Raw genomic sequence first — 21785 nt, forward strand, 5'->3', positions numbered from 1 at the left:
TGATTCCCTACCCAGACACAGTGATTGTTCAAGCATGCCCATTGAAATCAATAAAACATATGTTAGCCACTGAGCTATGCTTCCAAAAGCTTATTGAAGAGGCAGCCCACCCATGAGGCAGGAGGAAGCCGCCACCTTAGGCAATGGAACTACAAGAGGTGGCGTCCCCCCTGGAACACACACCCCCCCATCAAGTTTCACTGAGAGGAGGGTGTTCCAGTGCCTAATGTTGCCATGCATCTTCCCCACCCCTGGATTGGAGAAGATGAGCAGCAAGGCCTTGCAAGATGCCCCCCTCTCATCGAGTTTCGCCGAGAGGTGGGTGTTGCAGCAGGAGGTGGGGGGCGTGACAAGGGGGGCAAAGCACAGGGCAAGGGATGGCACATTCCTGTTTCACATCAGATGGTGAAATGGGATATGTTGCCCTGACTTCCTGACATTAATTTATCATTTGTAATTGGGGACCGATTGAAGATCGCTCTGTACAAGTAGTGTAAGGTGACATGTGTCACTTGGGGGTGGGGGGCAGACAATCCCAGCACCTAAAAAAAAGAGACAGAGCAACCATATACACATCTATTCAGAAGAAAGTCCCTATTGAGGACAGTGAGGCTCACTGCCAGGTAGGGATGGAAAGGACTGTCAACTCCGATTCACTGTTTCTCATTTTCCCAGTCTTAAATTTGGTTCTCCACATTTCTGCAGCAATTTGCAATTAAGGAGGAAAAAAATCCTCATGAAAATTCATCAACATTTCGGGGCAAATTGTATGCAGTGTTGACTAATGCAGACATAGTTTTGCAAGCTGTTCTCCCAGATATAGTGCATTTTGTATGTTGTTTTCATTAATGTATACATTTGTTTGCACACTTTTGCCTAATATATGCCCCTTTTTTGGAAACATTGCAGAACTGCATTGCAAAATTCAGATAAGTCTGAATTTCATAGATTTGCCTTCAAACACAAACTGAATCAATTTTCTCCCCATCCCTACTCCCAGGTAAGGGCACATAGCACTGCAGCCTTAACGGCAGTGACAATTTTGGTCTTTAGTAGTTCATATTCTCACCACCTACTTGATACTTTCCTGTATAATAATCCTCCATAAGCATCTTTGATCAAAAGCATCCAATTTCCCCCACTTCTAACTCTTCCAAGTTCCAGGTTTCTTAACTACACACCAGATGAGAGATTTTATAATGAGCATTATATACTTGATCTTCTCCAAGAGGCTCAAACGTCATTTTCTCTACCATGTGTCAAGGATTTTGAAGGATCTAAGAAATATTTCCTGTCCCAACAGCAACCACATTAGTAAATTAATTATCTAGAATAGCTGTAGAGGAGACACAAGTGTCATTATAAAATGGGGAAATAACTATGAGGAAACATACCAATATTCCTGCAATCTGACCATTAATCATGCTCACAGGGTATATATATTTATTTTACCCAGTATAGATTCAGGTTAATAGCTTTCATTTTAGCTCAGATGTGATGTTTCACAGAATAGCCTTTGATTTATGGACGGAAGGAATAAATTGAGAGAGTTTTCAAAGTATCGTGCAGAAGTGCTCTTTTAGCTTCCTCGGGGGTGGGGAGGGAAGAGAATAATCCCAGAATACAACAGGAAAATTGGGGTCCCAATGTAACAATAGGCAAAATCCAGCCAAAGTTAATAGGAGGGTATGCACAACCCCATCTATGCACTGAATAAACATATGGAGATGTGGGGCTATGTAGGATGCCCCAACTCCCTAAAACCCCCAAGGAAGGAGAGCCCACAACCTCCCAAGGGAATCCATTCCACTGCCGAACAGCTCCTACTGTCAGAAAATTCTCCCTGGTGTTTAGTTGGAATCTCCTTTCTGGTAACTTGAAGTCCTCGGTTCAAGTCCTAACCTCCAGAGCAGGAGAAAGAAATCTCACTCCATCTTCTGTGTGACTGCCCTTGAGATTGTCAGGGACTGTGCTGAAGAGGGCTACAATGAGGAGGCATGGCAGCAGCTGCCTCCTCGTCCTGACCCTGAATCTCCTAGGAGCAGGAGGACAGTATAGATTTAGAGCAGTGGTTTGCAGAGGGGCATAGTTCAGAAGGGAAAAGCTGGGAAATACAGGATGAAGAGCAGCTAGGAGAAGAAACACTGGGAAAGAGAGGGTTAACAGATTCACAGCCGTTGGGTAGCATCCCCCTTCCCTCTTCCTTCCCTCCCCATGTTCTAGGAGAGCTGCGAAAGTTGCTGAACAGAAAGCACAGCAACTACAAGCTCACGTTACCAGACGTAGGGGTGATGTGGACTGAGAGAGACGAGGTGGGGTGTAGTCTTAATTGGAAGCACCAACCATTCTTAGAAGGAGACATTCATTATCTCTCATTGTAATTATTAAAGAATTCTAAGTGGTAAGAAGACTCCCTTCACATTGTTCTGCTTATCTACTGCCAAGGGGGGAGGAAGCCAATTCCCTGAAGCCCAACAGAGATATTTGAAGATGGGACATGTCCCGCCATGCTCGGGGCTGGCAGGCTAGTTTAGGAAGTGTGGAGCAGATCAGGTTGTATGCACACCTCTGCCCACCAATGGAGAGGAACGATCAGACTGGCTACCACTGCTGCCCCCTAACTGCTGTCACACACACCAGCATCTGCCACTTGGACTGGTCGCCTCACTCTCCCTAAGAACTCAAGAAGATTCCTGCTGGATCAGGCTAAAGTCACGCATCCTGTTCCCACAGTGGCCAACCAGATAGATACCTGTGGGAAACCAGCAAGCAAGAAACCTGAGCATCAGGGCATTCTCTTTCCACAGTAGCCAACCAGAATCCTATGGGAAGACTGCAAGAACAAGCTTAGCCCGACAGCACTCACATACTTCTGATTGCCAGCAACTGGTATTCAGAACCATACTGCCTGCAACTGTGGAGGTAAAACACAGTAAATTTTAATGGGATTTCTAGGTTGAACCATATTCACGTGTCAGAGGTGGATTTAGGGAGGTGCAACCGGTTCGCCCGCACTGGATGCCAAGCCGAGAGGCCACTGCAGGAGGCACCAAAATGATGACTTAGAACTGAAGGTGAGAGGCTGCGGGGAGAATTTTGGCATCACACACAGGTTGCTGCAGAAATTTGAAAGCCCAAAGTCCACCACTGCATGTGTTACTCGTATGTAAGGCAGATGCATGCAGAGTGTAGGGTTGTAAGTAAATAAAGTCCTTTATGTGAGTTCCTCCACATATGCAGGGGCTCCTCACCATCAGTTTTCCCACTCAAGTGGAGCTCCTTCCTGCTCAGGAGCAGGTGCTCAGATGTTGGGGTCTCATTACAGAAACACAGCACGGACTTGCAGAAATGAGGCATGACATTAGTGGCAGGGCTGAAAGCATCCACTGCATGCTTATGTCCTGCACACAAGTAACACATGCATACAGTGCTTCGATGTGCATAAGAGTTGCTTTTGTTTTTGTTTTCATCTTAGATTGGTTGTAACTCACCATTCATTGTTTCTCTTCCAGGTTGGTCTCATTAACAACAATAATTAAATGCTATTTAAAATGCAGTCAAAACACAATTAAGGAATGTGCAGCAGCAGTGCAATAATAAATTCAGTTCAGCAGAGAACAACAAAGAGGAGAATGACAAAGTAAGGGGTTTCAAAAATGGAGCTCACTCACCATGCAGGATGTCACAACTGGAGAAGACTTTTCTCCCATCACCAGCCATCCAATCAGCAGGCAGGCTGCTCTTCTGCCATCATGAACATCAGATACTCCTTCCTATCAATCTGTCTCCTGCCACAATCCAAGGGGCCTCAGTAACTTTGAAGGTCTATGTACACTGGAAGAAGGAACATTCTTCATCTACTCCTGCAAACTTCTCTTATTGCTTGGGACAATGAGTGCTCTCAGACTGTTGCTGTTTTAAGCAGGAAAGAATTGTAGCACATGCCAGAAATTTGGGGTTGTGCAATTAAACCGTTCTGTTGCCATAGCACAGCAAATGTACTTTTAAAAAGAGGTGTTTTTTTTTACCGTTAGAAAAGTGATGGGGAGATTCACTGACAATTCTGGGATGAACAAATGATTCTTGGCAAGGTGCAGAAACACCCAGCAAGCAAATCAGGATGCTCACTGATGTCTAACCTGCTCCATAAACAAATCAGAATGAATGCTCAGTCAAGACTGGACACAGCCCTCCAGACATCCTTTTTACTGTGCAATCATGCTGATTCGTTCTCATGATGATATCAGGGCAGTTACACATGCAATCTCGCTTTCAAAACAGTTTGAGCCTGCAGAAGTTCCAAGGTAGACATACTGCTTTGCTTTCAGTCCATGCACGTCCCATAACTTCCTATAACTATAATCCTATAACTTTTCTTACTACAAATGTTCTAGCATGGGGGAGTCTGTCCCCACTTTTGTTGCAGTATTGCACAAGAGTGTATTTTCAGACTGCAATAATGAACTATCATTGGGGAAGCACTGGGGAACTAATAAAATGGAATGGTGCATGGACAATCCAGTATAAATCAACCACCAGTGGGTAATTATTGCATCAATGACACATCACAGACAACATCTGCAAAGAGAGTCTGGAAAGGTTCACAGTCCTTTCTTTCTTCTTCTTCTTCTCCTCCTCCTCCTCCTCCTTCCAATCAAGCCTTATCTGTCATGGATGCCATAGTTGAGATTCCTGCATTGCACGGGAGGGGTGTGTGGATCACTATATGACCATTGGAGGTATGTTCCAAATCTATGATTATATGAGTATATAAATAAAATTCAAACAACTAAGCTTTGTGCAAGTAAATGAGGATGGATTCAGGTCATCCAAAGGAGCCTGATTCCAGGAATCAAAAGACAACGGCTCCAGGGTTCTTGAACACCAGCAGAGGATAAGCAGAAGATTGTCACACACAGGGCAACAAGGAAATCGAACTCAAATGGATGAAAATGAAAAATGTAGGGGGATTCTGTCTCTTTGGGTTACAATCCCTAATGTGGTGCTCAGATTACAGGTGGGCCAGAGACTTGTTCCCAAATCTTTTGGAAAGCTGCTTAGATGCTGCTTTTAGAAGGGAGGGGGTGGTTTCCTAAAATTGGGGGGGGGAGTATCAGGGGGGGTATGCATTTTGTTTCGGAGCCTCCTACCTTCCCCCACCAATAATGTGTGCACTGCTTAGATCTGTGTTCCTTCACTGCATTGTGCCCTATCAACTAAACTAATTGATTGCCATTGTAAAAAGTAACACACACACACACACACATACACACAAATATTTATATTCAACAGATTGCATCCGTACAGAATCAATAATTCTTCCAGGAAATCTGGAAGATTTATAAAAAACTTACACAAAGAGAATTGCGCCCATAGATTCTAGGAAGAGAAAAGTAGGGCTAATGAAGCAATATTGATATAATAAAGCGCTGTCTGTTTTAAAAGGTATATAGAGTGAAATCACCATAAGCCATCCAAAAATTATAATTCTGTGAACATATTCAGCAGGAGGAAAATTTAGCATGCAAAATATGCTGTGGGAAAGATATTTTGACTTGCAAAGCAGACTCCATCTCTCTTCCAGCATATGAAATGTAAGTTGGTGATGCTTATCTTAAGACAGTTAAGAGAATTTTAATTTGCACTGCAGAATGGAATTGCATATACTAAAGAAGGTTGGCTTTTGAAGTCCCGGCACTTATAAATGTCTGTTAAATTGTCAAAGGTAGCGTGCATCGGCACAGCAACACAGAAAATAATATGCAATCATGACAGTTGTATATTATGCTTTGATGAAGTGAATAGCTAAAAAAAAAAAACCCCAACACCCACTGTAAACTTTCTTTGGACAATGACCTTGTATTTTCTTGTAAAAGAAAGGTGGACATCCCATCATATCTTGGTATGTTGAAAGGAAAGGATTTTATTTCTTTTTTAAAAACATCGAAATAGTCTGAAGAAAAGTACTTTATCACTACTTTAGCTTTGACGGTTCCTGATAACTTGAACAGTACTAATCAGAGCTGGACCAAGATGTTCATTCTGGCACTGAGGCGTAAAATTCAAATGATACTGCCCCCACCCCCATCTGCCCTCTGCCAAGCACACAAGATGGATAATGGATACACAGGTCGATAGAACTTAGAGAGTGGCTGCACACTCCTTGCTATTTCTCCTACGCGGTCGCAGATCCGTCCCGTCCCAGTTGTAAGCCACTGGCTCACCCCACTGCATGCCATTCCTTTGTGCTGTCTACATTTTGTGCACACTTCTTACATAAAATATGCACTTTTCCATAAAATGCACTTTCCAGTGCGTCAGTAAGATGCACATTTGCGTATGTGGAAAAGGGAGATTTTTGCAAATACTTTGCCAAATCTGGAGGTGGTTGCAGAAGAGTCACTGCTGGCAAAAAGATGCAGCAGGGCTTGAGGTACCGTTTCCATCTCTCAGGGAATTTACCGTATTTTTTGCTCTATAAGACTCCCCTTTTCCCTCCTAAAAAGTAAGGGGAAATGTCTGTGCGTCTTATGGAGCGAATGCAGGCTGTGCAGCTATCCCAGAAGCCAGAACAGCAAGAGGGATTGCTGCTTTCATTGCGCAACGATCCCTCTTGCTGTTCCGGCTTCTGAGATTCAGAATATTTTTTTTCTTGTTTTCCTCCTCCCAAAACTAGGTGCGTCTTGTGGTCTGGTGCATCTTATAGAGCGAAAAATACGGTAACTTTCACCCATTTAAATGTTTGTCCTTCACTTCTCTGTGAAAATGCACTTGGGGACACTTCTCCAAGTGGGGGGCAAAATTTCCCCACCCCTTCTGACACTTGAGTGGCCCAACTCCCTGACAACGACCCTGCAGGGACGCCTCACTTTTGTGAGTACTTGCAGAATACAGTCCCCTCCATCCACACCAGCAATGTGAGGTGGACATTTTTAATTTTCCTCTGCAGAAAATGCCCCATTTTGTTAGTTCGTTGGCAACAATGAACAAATGCCAATTGCAAAGATGGTATTAGGCACGCTTGGGAGTCTCAACGTTTTAGCGGGGTTTACGAAATAAAACTAAAATGAATGCACTAAATTAGATTGCTCTCCAGGATAGAGCAGGGGACATTTTTTCCATCTTGAGGGCAGCATTCCTTCCGGCGCAATCTTTCAGGGGCCATATGCAGGGTGGGAGGGGCCAGAGGCAAAAGGATAGAATGAATGCAATGCATGCAAATTTTACTTTTGTGCAGTAGGCTAGCTTATTCTCTCTCTTCTCCATGCCAGTCCTGACTAGTTCAGAGGCCAAAATCTGCATTGTGTCCTCACAGCATAATGCACTTGTTAAATTGTTTGCTCCCTGCCACACTTGCTCCAGGTATCACAGCCGACGCCTGCATTGCGCTTCTTTCAAACAGGTAAAATGCCTAATTACACAGAGACTACAATTCTGTGGCAATCCTTTGTCCACATGCCTCAGTGAATAAAACAATTGTGCAGCTCGGAGGCAAAGGAAGGAGCACTTTGCTAATTAGCGCATTTAATCTCTGCGCACAGATAATGGTTTTCTGCCACGTCCCATCAGGGCAGGAAGCGGGTTTCGCGACTCCAAAGTGGCAAACAAATGACATTATGTCAGCTTTCGAACGATAAACACAAAACGGCTGGTGAGGGTTACGGGAACAAACAGGGAGCAAACCGAGCGTGGTCTGGAGTCGTCTAATCTCTGCCCTTGGCAGTTAAATGGCAACATCAAACAACCTGAGAAACTAATTCTTAGCAAGCTTAAGTATGCTGCATAAATTTACTAAAAGTTGGTGTTTGCAGGCATGGTCTGAGTGCTATTCCTACTGAATGATTCGGGACGGGGCGGGGAATAGGTACCTCTTCACACAAGGCCCTGCAGCATTTGAATCATAGAATTGTAGATCACATTCATCCAGTGCTTTACCAGCTGCACTGGCTCCCGGTGGAGTACAGGGTCAGGTTTAAGGTGCTGGTTTTGACCTTTAAAGCCCTATGCAGCCTAGGACCCATGTACCTACGGGACCACCTCTCCTGGTATGCCCCATGGAGGACCTTAAGGTCCACAAATGACAACATTTTGGAGGTCCCAGGTCGCAAGGTGGTTAGATTGGTCGCAACTAGGGCCAGGGCCAGGGCCTTTTCAGTACTGGCCCCGACTTGGTGGAACGCTCTGTCACAAGAGACTAGGGCCCTGCAGGACTTGACAGCTTTCTGCAGGGCCTGCAAGACAGAGCTGTTCCACCTGGCCTTTGGTTTGGACTCAGTCTGACCCTTATGTTTTCCCTCCCCTTATGGTTTTGATCTATGGGCTACTTTTAAAATGAGGCTGCATTTTAAATTGCATTTTAACCTGTATTTTAAATTGGTTCCCGCCCTCCGCCCCATTACGATTTTACTGCAATTTTACTGGTGTTAGCCAGCCTGAGTCTGGCTCTGGCCGGGGAGGGCAGGGTATAAATAAAAATTATCATCATCATCATCATCATAGAATTGTAGAGTTGGAAAGGACCATACAGATCCAGTGTTTCCCAAACTTGGGTCTCCTGCTGTGTTTTGGACTACAACTCCTATCATTCCCAGTGGTCAGGGATGATAATTGTAGGGCAGAATTGTCACTGCTCCCTTAGCGGAGGCCGGTTACTGTGAAGGAAGTCTATACATTAATTGGGAATCTGAAGAGCGGAAAGGCTCCGGGGAAAAACTTTATCTCAGCGGAGTTGATTACATTAAACCAGCACTGGTGGGCTCCACTTCTGGCAGCACTTTTTTGTTGTTGTTTAGTCGTTTAGTCGCGTCCGACTCTTTGTGACCCCATGGACCAGAGCACGCCCGGCACTCCTGTCTTCCACTGCCTCCCGCAGTTTGGTCAGACTCATGTTTGTAGCTTTGAGAACACTGTGCAACTATCTCGTCCTCTGTCATCCCCTTCTCCTTGTGCCCTCAATCTTTCCCAACATCAGGGTCTTTTCCAGGGAGTCTTCTCATGAGGTGGCCAAAGTACTGGAGTCTCAGCTTCAGGATCTGTCCTTCCAGTGAGCACTCAGGGCTGCTTTCCTTCAGAATGGATACGTTTGATCTTCTTGCAGTCCATGGGACTCTCAAGAGTCTCCTCCAGCACCGTAATTCAAAAGCATCCCCTTCATGGATCACTGCCTTGCCATGGTGAAAGGGCTTGAATAACTCAGAGAAGCTATGAGCTATGCCGTGCAGGGCCACCCAAGATGGACAGGTCATAGTGGAGAGTTTTGACCAAACGTGATCCACCTGGAGCAGGAACTGGCAAGCCACTTCAGTATCCCTGCCAAGAAAACTCCATGGACAAAGGCAACAGGCATATAAAAGGCAGTACTTTTTACAGTAGTAAATAACTCGGGCAAAGATTGAGAGTCTCATACTATTCCATCTGAGCTATCCCCGTTGCTCCCAAAAGATGTAGTGATGGCTTGAAAGCATTACGCATGCAGAATAAGGCTATCATTGGCTACCTGGAAGGCTTGAAAGCATTACGCATGCAGAATAAGGCTATCATTGGCTACCAGCCACAATGGTTACATTCTACTTCTACAGTAAGAGGTAGTGTGCTTCTGAATACCAGTTGCTGAGAATCGCAAGTTGGAAGAGCTGATCCTGCCTGATCCAGCAGGGCTCTTATTGTTGCACCATTATTGTATTATATGTAGTGGGTGATCTTTAATCACATTTGACTCAGAACTGACCAAATCTAATGAACACACCAAAGTTACGCCCATTAATTTCAGGGGATTTACTACAGTGGTGCCTCGCAAGACGAAATTAATTCGTTCCGCGAGTTTTTTCGTCTTGCGATTTTTTCGTTTTGCGAAGCACGGACTTTGGAAAAGCTTCAAAAATCACCAAAGTCTTCAAAAACCTCAAAAAAGGCTACCACACCGCGTGCTATGAGTTTCTCCTCGAAGTGAATGCACGGTTTTAAGAAAAAGGAAACAAACTTGCAAGACAAAGGAAACAAACCTGCAAGACGTTTTCGTCTTGCGAAGCAAGCCCATAGGGAAATCCGTCTTGCGAAGCAACTCAAAAAACGAAAAACTCTTTCGTTTTGCGAGTTTTTCGTCTTACAAGGCATTCGTCTTGCGAGGTACCACTGTATAAGGAAAACTTAGCTGAATACCACCAAGCAGAAACTACGTTTCCCATGCTTATTTTAACTAATAAATGCATTTTGGGCACACTTTCCTTCTCCACATATGTTTTTGCAAACATTCCTCGACTGGAGAAAACATTCAGAAAATCTGGAATCTTGAAAGGATAGGTGCGTTCTGGTTTGTGCATTTTTGGAAAGTCTAAACATGTAGTTCTGAATAGACTTCGAACTGAATTTCCCTCACGTTTGTATTGACGGTGCGGTGCTTAACAAAAATAAGCAGGAGTTATCAACAACTTTAATTCCCAAAGCAGTCATAATTTTTGTATAAACAGCAATAATGAGTGGGTGGCAAGTGAGACAGCATAGCCAAAGGATGTAATCTGGGAGAGGTTAATGACTGAATTAACAGGGAACAGCTACTATCCATCCCCGTTTCAAAAACTAGTTAAAAGGGGTCTTTGTTCTCTTCTAACGTGTTCATAAAAAGTTGCATTTTTACTGCAAGAGATGCAAAGAGGGTAAACACTTATCAACAAGAACCGTACGACAGACCTTGTGTGACAGTAATGATTATTTTTTTTAATGATAGGTCTAAACGAAGTCGGGCATCACTGACAGGAAAAAAGCTGACAAAAAGAAAACAGAATTAACTTAGTAGCGAGCTAAGATCACACAGAAACTACCAAGGAAAATGAGAATTAGTTTGTATTAATATTTACAAAGATTAAAGTGATTCTTGATTGTAGAGTTCTCTCACAGTACTGTTCAGTGCACTTTCTACATTTTTCTTCAAGGGTATGAGACACAGCCAATGAATCAACACATCACCAGTGGAGCACGTTTCCAAGGCAAGATGCCATACAAGTGTAGCCAATTGTGGGGGACCGGGACTTATGGCGATGATACCTGTTGACTAAAGGCCCACACCACTCCTATAAGCCTGTTGGGACCCTCCATGAAGTATAAACCACAAAGTCTTTTGACACCACAAATTTATTGCGGCACAAGCTTTTGTGGACTACAGACCACTTCATGCATCTGACCATCGTTCACCAAAACTGCTGCAATAAATTTGTTGCCCTTTAAAGTTGCCACGAGCCTCTTTTGCCGAGGACCCATTGCAGCCCTGCCTCTGCTCAGGAAAGACAGCAGCAAAAAAGGACATTTGTGGGTGAAGCCATGCCAGCTATAAGGCAATCTTGCCTTTGTGGTATTCAAAAAACTGATACCAAATCAATCTGAAGGTACTGTTCTGTGTTGATGCTCTAGGACTGTTTTCAATTTTCATACTGTTATCCACCATTAAGTTTTGTCTAGGAATAAGGAAGATCTTCTGGGTTTTTCCTTCCAAGAGTACAAGATCCAGAGAGTTGAGAGCCTGAACAGCAGCACTCTTGTTAGAAAAGAGAGGACTACTGCAACATTTTGCAGCAGGTCCCCACTTGCTACATAACAGTCAAAGCCACGCTAGCTGCCTGATCATACAATACAGCTTGAATTTGCAGCTTTCCCACCAAGGCTACTATCTCCATAAACCAGAAAACCTTAGAGCCACAAACCTTCTCTAGCAAACAGCAACTAAAAAATTGTTACAATGGAACAATACACCATTCCTCCTCTTGCTTGGCCCGGGTGAACCTAATTCATCTTTTGCAAGGGAAACACATAATTTTGTGTTTTTATTTATACGGATTTGCTGGCCACATTGGGAGCTTTTCTGGTTGAAGAGCAAGGTACAGATGCATTGAACAAATATAAAAGGAGAAGACAATGGAAGTAGCGAAGTAGGAAGAGCCCAAACGCGTTTCTCTCTGTTTGTTTTTCTGCATCAACATGCATTTTATTTATTTGAGATTTGTCTTCACATCAGCTCAGTTAACCTGCCGTGCTGGGGAGATAAGCGCCTCAGCCTGATGATTTTATATGGATTGAAGCAGAAGGGTACATCAAGTTTGATTCCTCTGTGTGTGTGTGTGTTTCTGTGTGTGTTTTTCACTGCAGTTCTATCACCTGCTGCTTGTCCCTCTGGTCTTCCTCATCGTCTGTATGGCTTTCGTCATAAACTCTAAAAATAAAACATAATTAAAAGGTTCAGCTGTTTCATTTCCAGAAATCCAAATGCAAGCAAGTTCCCGTTACAAAGATAAGATTAAGTACAATGAAGCAAAACAGATATGTAACCAGTGGCTTGCATCCATTTAAGTGATATCCACTGAAATTGCTGGGCTGGGTAGTCATGCCCATTGACTTCCAAAGGTCTACTGTGATTATGACTTGGTTAGATTCAACCTATTATTGCTCTCGAATTGGCATAGAAGATCAGACCACCTACTGTTTCGGAAAGTGGAAATTATTTGTTCTGTTCCGTCCTTTCTTTTAAAGCCTTTGCCAAACATATCCGGAATCACTGTTCACAACGTCTGTTTGCGAACTACTTCAGCAGCGTTGGACGCCATAAACAAAGCTTGTTTTCAGCAGATAAGAATCTGATACATTGCTTCTTTCAGAGACTTGCATAGTCTTCAACGACTTTCAGAGACTTATGTTTATTTGGTTTTATATTTTCAAGAGAATCTATTAAGAGTGCATATTTTGTGACTTTCAGAGATTCATACGTTTTCTGTTTATGTGATTTCATATAGTTAATATTATATAAAGAGTGTATATTGATATTGAATCATTGTATTTGGTCATCGTGTTGCTTTGGATATTACTATTGTTTGCAACACAAGGGTTAAATTGTTTGGTTATTTGCCAAATATAAAACAGGAAGTAAAACACAAAACTAAAAACAAAAGCCACATGCAAATGTTAGGGTATAGTGCAAAATAGGTGAGAACCTGCCCTCATAGACTCACAGAACTGTAGAATTGGAAGGGATCACAATGGTGATCTAATACAACACCCTGCAATGCAGGGATCTTTTGCACAACATGGGGCTAGAACCCACAATCTAGAGATCAAGAGCCTTGTGCTCTACCAACTGAGCTATATTCAGGACCTTTTGACTTACAACCAATCCAGGGAGTGGCAATGGTTGTCAGCCTCCTCCACAGCCATGTTTATAGTGACTGTGGAACTGAACATGCAGGATGTTGGGAAGGAAATCAAAATTAGCTGGCTCTGCCTATTGTTGGTGCACATCTCTGTTGGGTACACTTGATACCCAAAGCTCAACATACCACACAGTCAAAAAAAATTTTCCCTGTATTTCTAAAGAAAGTAATCTCTGCTGCCTGCGCCCCGCCCCCCACTAAAAGAACCATGTTGCATGTTACATGTGAAGCTTGGAGGCGATCTTACTGTTCTTATATGTCTGGGGCAAGAAAAAGCCCCATAGTGGGAGATAGCAGGCTTTGAAAAAGCAGGATGAGAAAGTGTCCTGAACAGGGTTCTCACTAGAAGGCTGTATTTTGTTAAAAAAGAACAAAAGCTGGGGAAAGTTAATGCTTTCAAATCTTGCATAATTAATCACTTCTCAGTGAAGAGGAGATGAGCTGATAATTGAGAAACAAGCCATATTAGCAGATAATTAGGAAAAATAAATTAACCTAGATGAGAGGGTGCACGACTCTTCTGGCAAACCATGCAGACCTCTAGCGTTTGTAAGCAGAATTCTGATTTGATTTTGTCACATGAGTCGTATAAAGGAAAGTTCGTTGTTACACAGAATGTGAAATGCTGGATTTTGGAGTTTGGTTTTTACATTTCGTTTATCCTCTTGTAAAAGTTAATGGCAAGATTAACTCACCTTATAGCATCACCTTTACTGTAGTCTTTTATTTCATGGCTATTAAGGAAATCGGGAAGATTCTGACATGCCTCCTTTGAATGTCTACTGAAGTCTCCAGAGCTTAAGTCACTGAATTCTTCCCAAGGATCTGAAATTTTGTAAGTATTTTCTTTTAGTAACAAGCAACAGAAACACTAAGGTGCCTGAAATTCTCACAGAGCATGAGAAAGAACAGTCAGAGCCATCAAAATGTGACATATTGTGTATTAAAACTGGGGGAGGGGGATATACTCCAGCTCAAAATATTACTAGAAACTCTCCAATGTAGAGCAAGTCCATAGTACTATAGTTCATAATACATAGCACCTGCCTCTGTTATTATACCCTCATGAGAGCATCCCACACTGCCGATTCGGCGCTTTAGTGCTAAACTGGAAATGCTAGCAAAGGCATCGCTCCAACTGATCCTGCAATTCTCCGTCTGCACTCTGCAGCACAGATTATCGGGGGTAGGCACAGCTGCTGTGCATCTTGTGGAAACTGCATGGGGGACTGAGTGTTAGAATTCCTGCTCCATGATTGCAGTCATGGGATTTTTGTCTATCACATGACGGTGTATGTTCTGACTCCACAGAGTGGTGTGTTACTGTGTTCCATGAAGTGGGACTATTGTCCTTTGTTCTTTTTCTCTTTGCTGTCTGATGCTAGAGAGAGAGGGAGCCATGTTGCAGTGCTCCGTGTGTGTTTATATGTAAATAAAGTAGATTAGCCAAAATGCTGAGTTGCTGAGGTCTGTTACACGTGATGCGTAAACTCTGCGGATCCCTAAGTGTGCCGATGTCTGTTGGCATCGGTCGCTGTGATGTTCGGGCTGAAGAAAGCTTTTGAAGCTCCCGAATGATCAACCAGGAGGGAGAGAATATGCCAGGTGGGCATGTGTCTCTGCCAGGGTCCTACTCGAGTGTAGGACGAGTTCCTAACACTGAGTGCATCTGAGAGTCACCCAAAATCTGAGGCAGGATGGTCATGTTTTGATTCCATTTAGACGCTCAACAAGTTGTGGGCCAATGAGTTGCTCAAAACAATCCCGTCTGTGGGATTTAAATTTCGCTAGAGACTAGAATCCCTCCAATATGCTATGCCAGAGAAGGGGAACCTCAGGCCTGGGAATCAAATGTGGCCCCTGGACCTTTCTAACTGGCCCGTGGGACTCTCCACAGGCCACACAACCTTCTGAGTCACACCCTCAGCAGCCCTATTCTGCACTCTCCTCGAGCGCTCCTGCCAGGCTAGAAGGCGTCCTTGATTATGTTGGTTGTTGGCTGGCTGGAGCATAGAGGGCAAAAACTGAGCCAAAACTAACAAAATTAATTTCAATAGGGACAAATGTAAGGTTCGACACTTATTCAGGAAGAACCAGCTGCACAAATACAGTGGTACCTCGCAAGACGAATGCCTCGTAAGACGAAAAACTCGCAAAACGAAAGAGTTTTTCATTTTTTTGAGTTGCTTCGCAAGACGGATTTCCCTATGGGCTTGCTTCGCAAGACGAAAACATCTTGCAAGTTTGTTTCCTTTGTCCTGCAAGTTTGTTTCCTTTTTCTTAAAACCGTGCATTCACTTCGAGGAGCAACTCATAGCACGCAGTGTGGTAGCCTTTTTGAGGTTTTTGAAGACTTTGGTGATTTTTGAAGCTTTTCCAAAGTCCGTGCTTCGCAAGACAAAAAAATCGCAAGACGAAAAAACTCATGGAACAAATTAATTTCGTCTTGCGAGGCACCACTGTATAAGATGGGAGACACCTGGATCTTGGGGTCTTAGTAGATCACAAGCATCAACAGCGTGATGCAGCAGCAAAATTGCTAATACTATTCTAGGCTGCATCAACAGAAGTACAGTGTCCACATCAGGGGTAGTTAATAGTACTGCTCTCTTCTGCCTTCATCCAAGATGATCAAGGGTTTGGAAACCAAACCTTATGAGGAACAGTTGAGGGAGTTGGGTATGTTTAGTTTGTGCCTACCCGACTTCACCCAATGTTTGCCTAGGGATCAGGGAATCAGAGAAGTGTTGTTGCTTATGTCCCACTATTGTGGACTTCCTTCTTTATAATCCAGAGAATATGGGAAAATGAAAAACATCCCGCTGAGCATAAGCGCAGACTATACAGATAATCAAGCTACCAAAAATACATCTTTCAGAATGGGAGTTTAATGATATTGCATAATTACCCGCATTACTTTGCCATTCGTCTTCTAAATCTGCTAAGGCTTGTTGATCAGTACTGTATTCCAAGAAAGGATCATCATGTTCGGTGACATCAATGCCTTCAATTTCTGAAATTTCAGAAGCTGCTCGGGATAAAGGCCAGGTAGCTGAGCTTTCGAATCCTGTCTGAAGAACTGAAGAAGGGCGAAGTGTGGGTGTGATGGTTCTGCAAAAAGGAATATTTGCAGAAAGGGGCCTTGCAGAAGCATTTTCTGAAAATGTGAGAATGATTTGCTGTTAAAGACCTACTACAAAAATTTCCTTTTCTAAAAATATGCATAGAAAGTCCTTCCCTATTCTAGAAAACATTAAGCATGGGTCCAAAGGGTGTTTACAAACACACTAAGCAGCACTGCATCCCCAAACCTAGAAACCACCTCAATCTGGACAGGAATCAGGCTGAAGTAATGCTGAAGGCCCAATTATATCTAACTTTTTTTAACATGAAACCCCAAAAAATGAAAGCATGAAAACTCATCATGCTTGCACATACAGTCATGAAGTAACAGGGGCAGGATGAAAATTAAAAGTATGTTGTTCTGCGATATGTTAAAATAGGAGTTTTCAATCAAAGTAGTATTTTTTTTTTGTGTATCTGCAGACTTTGTGGTTCCCCACCCCCCGTCCTCGCATGTGTAGATAGTAGTCTTTTTGACCCACTAATACCAAATTCATGCTCCACACTTAGGGAAGGAGTTTACTATTAGTAAATATGACATTATCAATACTTGAACTCTTGCAACCCATATTTGATTTTTTTAATTAAAAAAATATATCAAAATCCCCTTTCTTTGTTCAAGAAAAGCTAGATACTTAACTCAGGAGTTATATATTCAAGCACTTAAGCCTCCCCCACCCCCAATTCATCATTATAGTCACACACACACACACACACACACACACACACACACACACACACACAGCTCTCCTCCTACTCCCTTCAGTTCTTGTTCTGTGAGCTGGAAAGTGAATTTCTGAAGTAAGGAGCCTCTAGTCCTCATGGAGGCGCTCTGCACATTCTAGTCCTCATGGAGGTGCTCTGCACATTCTGGAACCCGGGAAAATCAGGAATAGCAACAGTGGGTGTACTTCGTCCTGGTTTCACAGTGCAAGCATGCATTTTAAGTAGGGCTCTTACCGATGGACAACTTCGACCGATAAGCTCTTGGACCTGGGCTTTGCCTTCCCCGTCTACTTGATGGTCTGCCAAGCTCTCTTTCCAAGACATCTTGCACTACAGACTCATCAGCACATTCACTTAAGCTGAACTGCCTCATCCACTGCTGAGACCCTGGAGTTGAAAAAGGTAGATGTTTAATTCCCATAATCAGAATTTTCTTCTTAAAGCATTATTTGGTTGGACAGATTACACCTGCTTTTAAACGCATCCGCCAGCGGCGGAGGAACCCTCTCAGGCACCCGGGGTGGGACGAACCGCCCGGTGGCACATGCGCGGCATCCCATACGGTCGCCGTGCAAGAGGCAACCCGTACAGACGTCCGTACGGACGGTGCGAGAGAGCTGCAGCCCGTACGGACACTGCGCGAGCTGTGCCCATACTGATTGTGCGTGCCCTTGGTTGCTCTACAGCTGGGGGGAGGCAGGGGCCATCTTGTCAACCCCCCCCCCCCGAGTGGCACCCGGGGCGGCCCATCTCCTCCGCCCCCCACTTTGTGCGCACCTGGCATCCACACAGATTATTTACATGCACTGGGTCCTCATTCCATTCCCAGGAATTGCAGGTCATACTTTACAGAAGTTCTGCCTCTTCTTTCCCTGGTCCCATGCCTTTAACAATAAACTGGCACACAGAAATGAAACAGATAATGTTTCCCCAACTATTTGCTTCCATGCGCAGCTAAGGCTTCACCTTCTACAATTCTGTGTGCCAAGTTGCTCTTTGAGGTCTAATTCCAGTAAATGGGACTTACACAGCACAAAGACAACAGATGGAATGAGGGGTGGGGAAGAGAAAAAAAATGCAAGCTTCGATTGGTTTAATTGCCACCATCAGTCCACTAGATTGTTAGCTGATTAATTGATGGCACCAGCGTCAACGAACAAGGGTGACTTTCATTCCACAAACTGTTAATTTTTAGAGGCTCTCCTGTTTTATGTAATAAAGAATGAAGAGGGGGCCTTTACTGCTGCATATGGACTTACAGTTTACTAAATTATCTCTGTTTCTTAAACATGTCAACAAGCACCTATACTGAGATTTTGCAAATATGCACATTTAATTATTTGTTAATTAAGATTAGTCTGTTAAAAGGCAGGTGATCAGATCAAATAAAAAACATTTGATTGGATGAAGGTCTTTCAGATATTTTATTTATTTTATTTGCTTAATAAAATTTATATGTTACCTGGTTGTAAAAAATAAAAATCACTAAGCAGTTTTCAAAAATATAAAATGAAACACTGAAATTATCAATACAAAAAGTTAAAATTAGGTATTTTAAAATATTTGAAAGATGATTAGAATAAACAGTAGCTAAAAAGAAATAAAACACATATAATTTCTCCACATCTAGACAGGTTTGCCTAAACAAAAACATTTTAAGGTACAATAGGGCATGGTCATTAGCAGTTTGACAGAACAAGATGAGCCTTTTGTATTGTGCCCGGAGGATTAGAATGGAAACTCTGGGGCACTGGGTATAACACTGTCCTGCCATCAAACAGTGTCTCCAGCTGAAACCTATGAACAGTCTTTAAATAAACAGGCACAGTTGGTGGGAATTGTCCCTGGCCATAGCTGAACCCTTCAGTGCACGATCCCTCCAAGGCTGCAAGCCAGAGTGATCTGAGAAGGCTGGATCCTAACTTTCACTTCAAAAGAGTACGAGAGCAAAATACAAACACATTCTAAGAAGAGTGAAAGTAAGTCGCTTGCTAATTTTCATTTAACAATTAGCTTGTGTACTCAAGCAACTGATTTATGACTGCTAATGGCTCCTTAATAATTTCCCAAAGAGCTTAATGCACAGTTATTAAGGGAAAACAGGCCTCATCAAAGCTTTGCTTCAGAGAGGAAAATCAAGACATTTCCAGGTGACTTACATAATTGCGTTTCCCACTACAAGTATGATAAACACGGCTTTACAACTTAAAGCATGAAAGAATGACATGCTTTTGTCTCGTCGGTTTTGCTGCTACAATCTTTTCCTTGCGCCTTCTCAGTATGGCAGTTACACCAGCTTATGCCAAATGCACTTATACATGATGTCCTAGACCTGGCATATCCAGATAAGGATGCTTTGTATACTTAAATATGCAACTGAGGCTACCATGCCCTAAAGCCAAAGTGCTCAGTAACACACATGGAAACAGGTGTTTGATTCTGCATTACTACCTGAAAATGAAATGCCACAGCTTGGTGATTGCCTGCCTGCACGTGGCGAAGGAAACGATTCCATCATAACTTGCTCACAGCTTGTAAAGAATTCCTCAAGCCCTCGATATGGGGCACAGCTAGGTTTCTCCTTCTGGGCTATTTCCTGTAACAACTGGGGAAAAAAGATTGGGAAGACAACGCTGTTTTGAAGCCACTTGACATAAGCTTTCCCAGCAACACTGCATTTTTAAAATTTGAAATCTTCTATGTCCTGGTGAAGAAAGAATGGTTAAACCAGGTTAGTACTAACCATGGTGCGCTGTGTTGGTACTAACCCAGGTGTACCTTTCTCACCTAAATTAACTTGCGTCTAAAAGGGACGCGGGTGGCGCTGTGGGTAAAACCTCAGCGCCTAGGACTTGCCGATCACATGGTCGGCGGTTCGAATCCCCACGGCGGGGTGCGCTCCCGTCGTTCGGTCCCAGCGCCTGCCAACCTAGCAGTTCGAAAGCACCTCCGGGTGCAAGTAGATAAATAGGGACCGCTTACCAGCGGGAAGGTAAACGGCGTTCCGTGTGCTGTGCTGGCTCGCCAGATGCAGCTTGTCACGCTGGCCACGTGACCTGGAAGTGTCTGCGGACAGCGCTGGCTCCCGGCCTCTAGAGTGAGATGAGCGCACAACCCTAGAGTCTGTCAAGACTGGCCCGAACGGGCAGGGGTACCTTTACCTGTAAGTGGGGCTGTACATGAAAACACCAACATGGCATGACTGTCAATTTGCAAGCAAGAACAATTGGAAGAGGCTGAAAAGCTGCCTTAACCATGGTTTGCTTGACACAGATGGAACAGTGACAATGTAATCCTATGCGTATCTGCTTGGAAGGCCCCTGAGTTCAGTGAGACTTGCTCCCAACAAAGTATACTTACAATGGCCGCTTTAATCCTGGTTGGAAAATGCAATTCAATCAGTTTGACAACCTGGTTTGCAGTCAATCCTGAACAATGGTTCAATAGTAAAGGTAAAGGGACCCCTGACCATTAGGTCCAGTCGTGGCCGACTCTGGGGTTGCGGCGCTCATCTCGCTTTATTGGCCGAGGGTACAGTTTCCGGGTCATGTGGCCAGCATGACTAAGCCGCTTCTGGCGAACCAGAGCAGTGCACGGAAACGCCGTTTACCTTCCCACCGGAGCAGTACCTCTTTATCTACTTGCACTTTGATGTGCTTTCGAACTGCTAGGTTGGCAGGAGCAGGGAACAAACAACAGGAGCTCACCCCGTCGCAGGGATTCGAACTGCCGAGCTTCTGATCATCAAGTCCTAGGCTCTGTGGTTTAACCCACAGCTCCATATGGTGTACAGCTTTACCCTTAAAACTATTATTTAAATATCATACGGATATTAAAAAGCTAAAGTTATCCACATGTATTATCTTGTCTTTCTTCAAAAAGCTAGGATTTTTGGCAATGTTGAAATTCGCTTAGTTACACAGGGTTGAAATTATGCATAAAAATGAAACTCAGACTTTTAAAAGGTCACAAAAACTGCATTGCTGTGGTTGCATTAAATACATCTTACAAGGCAAGCACAAAAAATCCTCTATTATATATTGTGTCACCGAGACTTTAGATTCTGTGGGCCTCCAGATTTTGTTGCAACTACAACTCATAGCATCCCATACCATTGGCCATGCTGGCTGGGGTTGATGGGAATGCAGGCTCAAAGTTTCCCAAATGTCTGCTTTAAGAATATTCTGAAATTCCTGTCAAGGTTAGAGTCCAGCAAGCTACTGATCTGTTTTCCTCCAATTTGAGTCCCTAATAGTATTCCTAGCCCCTCCAGAGCTAATGAATGAGAGCAAATTCCGAGCCACTGCTTCTTCTTTCTCTTCACTTTTTGTATTTTTAAAATAAAAATAAAAATTGTGGTTGTCAACATAACAGCAAAAATCAAGATCCAAATCAACAGTGCACACACAAAATGCAATTTCATAAAAAACTATATGCCGTATTTAGGGAAAGCAACCATCTTATCAAATAAATAATTGTCCTTTAATCAATCTTCAACTTATATGACCAAAAACACACTTTAACAACTCGAGAGAGAAAAAACCACCCAAAAAAACCACAGCTCATATTAGAAAGATATCCTCTAAATCTACCACACTGGAATATTTTCCCCCTCTAATTTTTAATGAACAAATCTAGTCCTTGTCCTTGCTTACTCCTTAAATAATAAATCACTTTCAGTGACTTAGGCAGTGGAAAGTCTGACCTACTGATGCGGCTTCTGCTTTCTGCGGGGGCGGGGGGCAG

General features: G+C 43.4%; 1 protein-coding gene and 1 long non-coding RNA gene across 3 annotated transcripts in view; both read right to left on the minus strand.

Moving 5' to 3' along the window:
* The window catches only part of LOC309342380, a 425203-nt gene that overhangs the window by 366479 nt on the left and 36939 nt on the right, over positions 1 to 21785 (minus strand). The gene's annotated exons all lie outside the window — the stretch shown is intronic.
* The window catches only part of ZBBX (zinc finger B-box domain containing), a 49760-nt gene continuing 39913 nt past the window's right edge, over positions 11939 to 21785 (minus strand). For both annotated transcript variants that reach the window (XM_081862347.1, XM_081862348.1), the window contains exons 16-20: positions 19491 to 19644; positions 17274 to 17426; positions 16099 to 16347; positions 13886 to 14015; positions 11939 to 12199 (exon numbers count right to left, since the gene is read on the minus strand). In XM_081862347.1, coding sequence (XP_081718473.1) covers positions 12127 to 12199; positions 13886 to 14015; positions 16099 to 16347; positions 17274 to 17426; positions 19491 to 19644 — 759 coding nt within the window. In that variant the 3' untranslated portion in view covers positions 11939 to 12126. The remainder of the gene's footprint in view (positions 12200 to 13885; positions 14016 to 16098; positions 16348 to 17273; positions 17427 to 19490; positions 19645 to 21785) is intronic.

The sequence above is a fragment of the Podarcis erhardii genome, assembly GCF_964252035.2.
Source record: "Podarcis erhardii genome assembly, chromosome: 5".
NCBI lineage: Eukaryota > Metazoa > Chordata > Lepidosauria > Squamata > Lacertidae > Podarcis > Podarcis erhardii.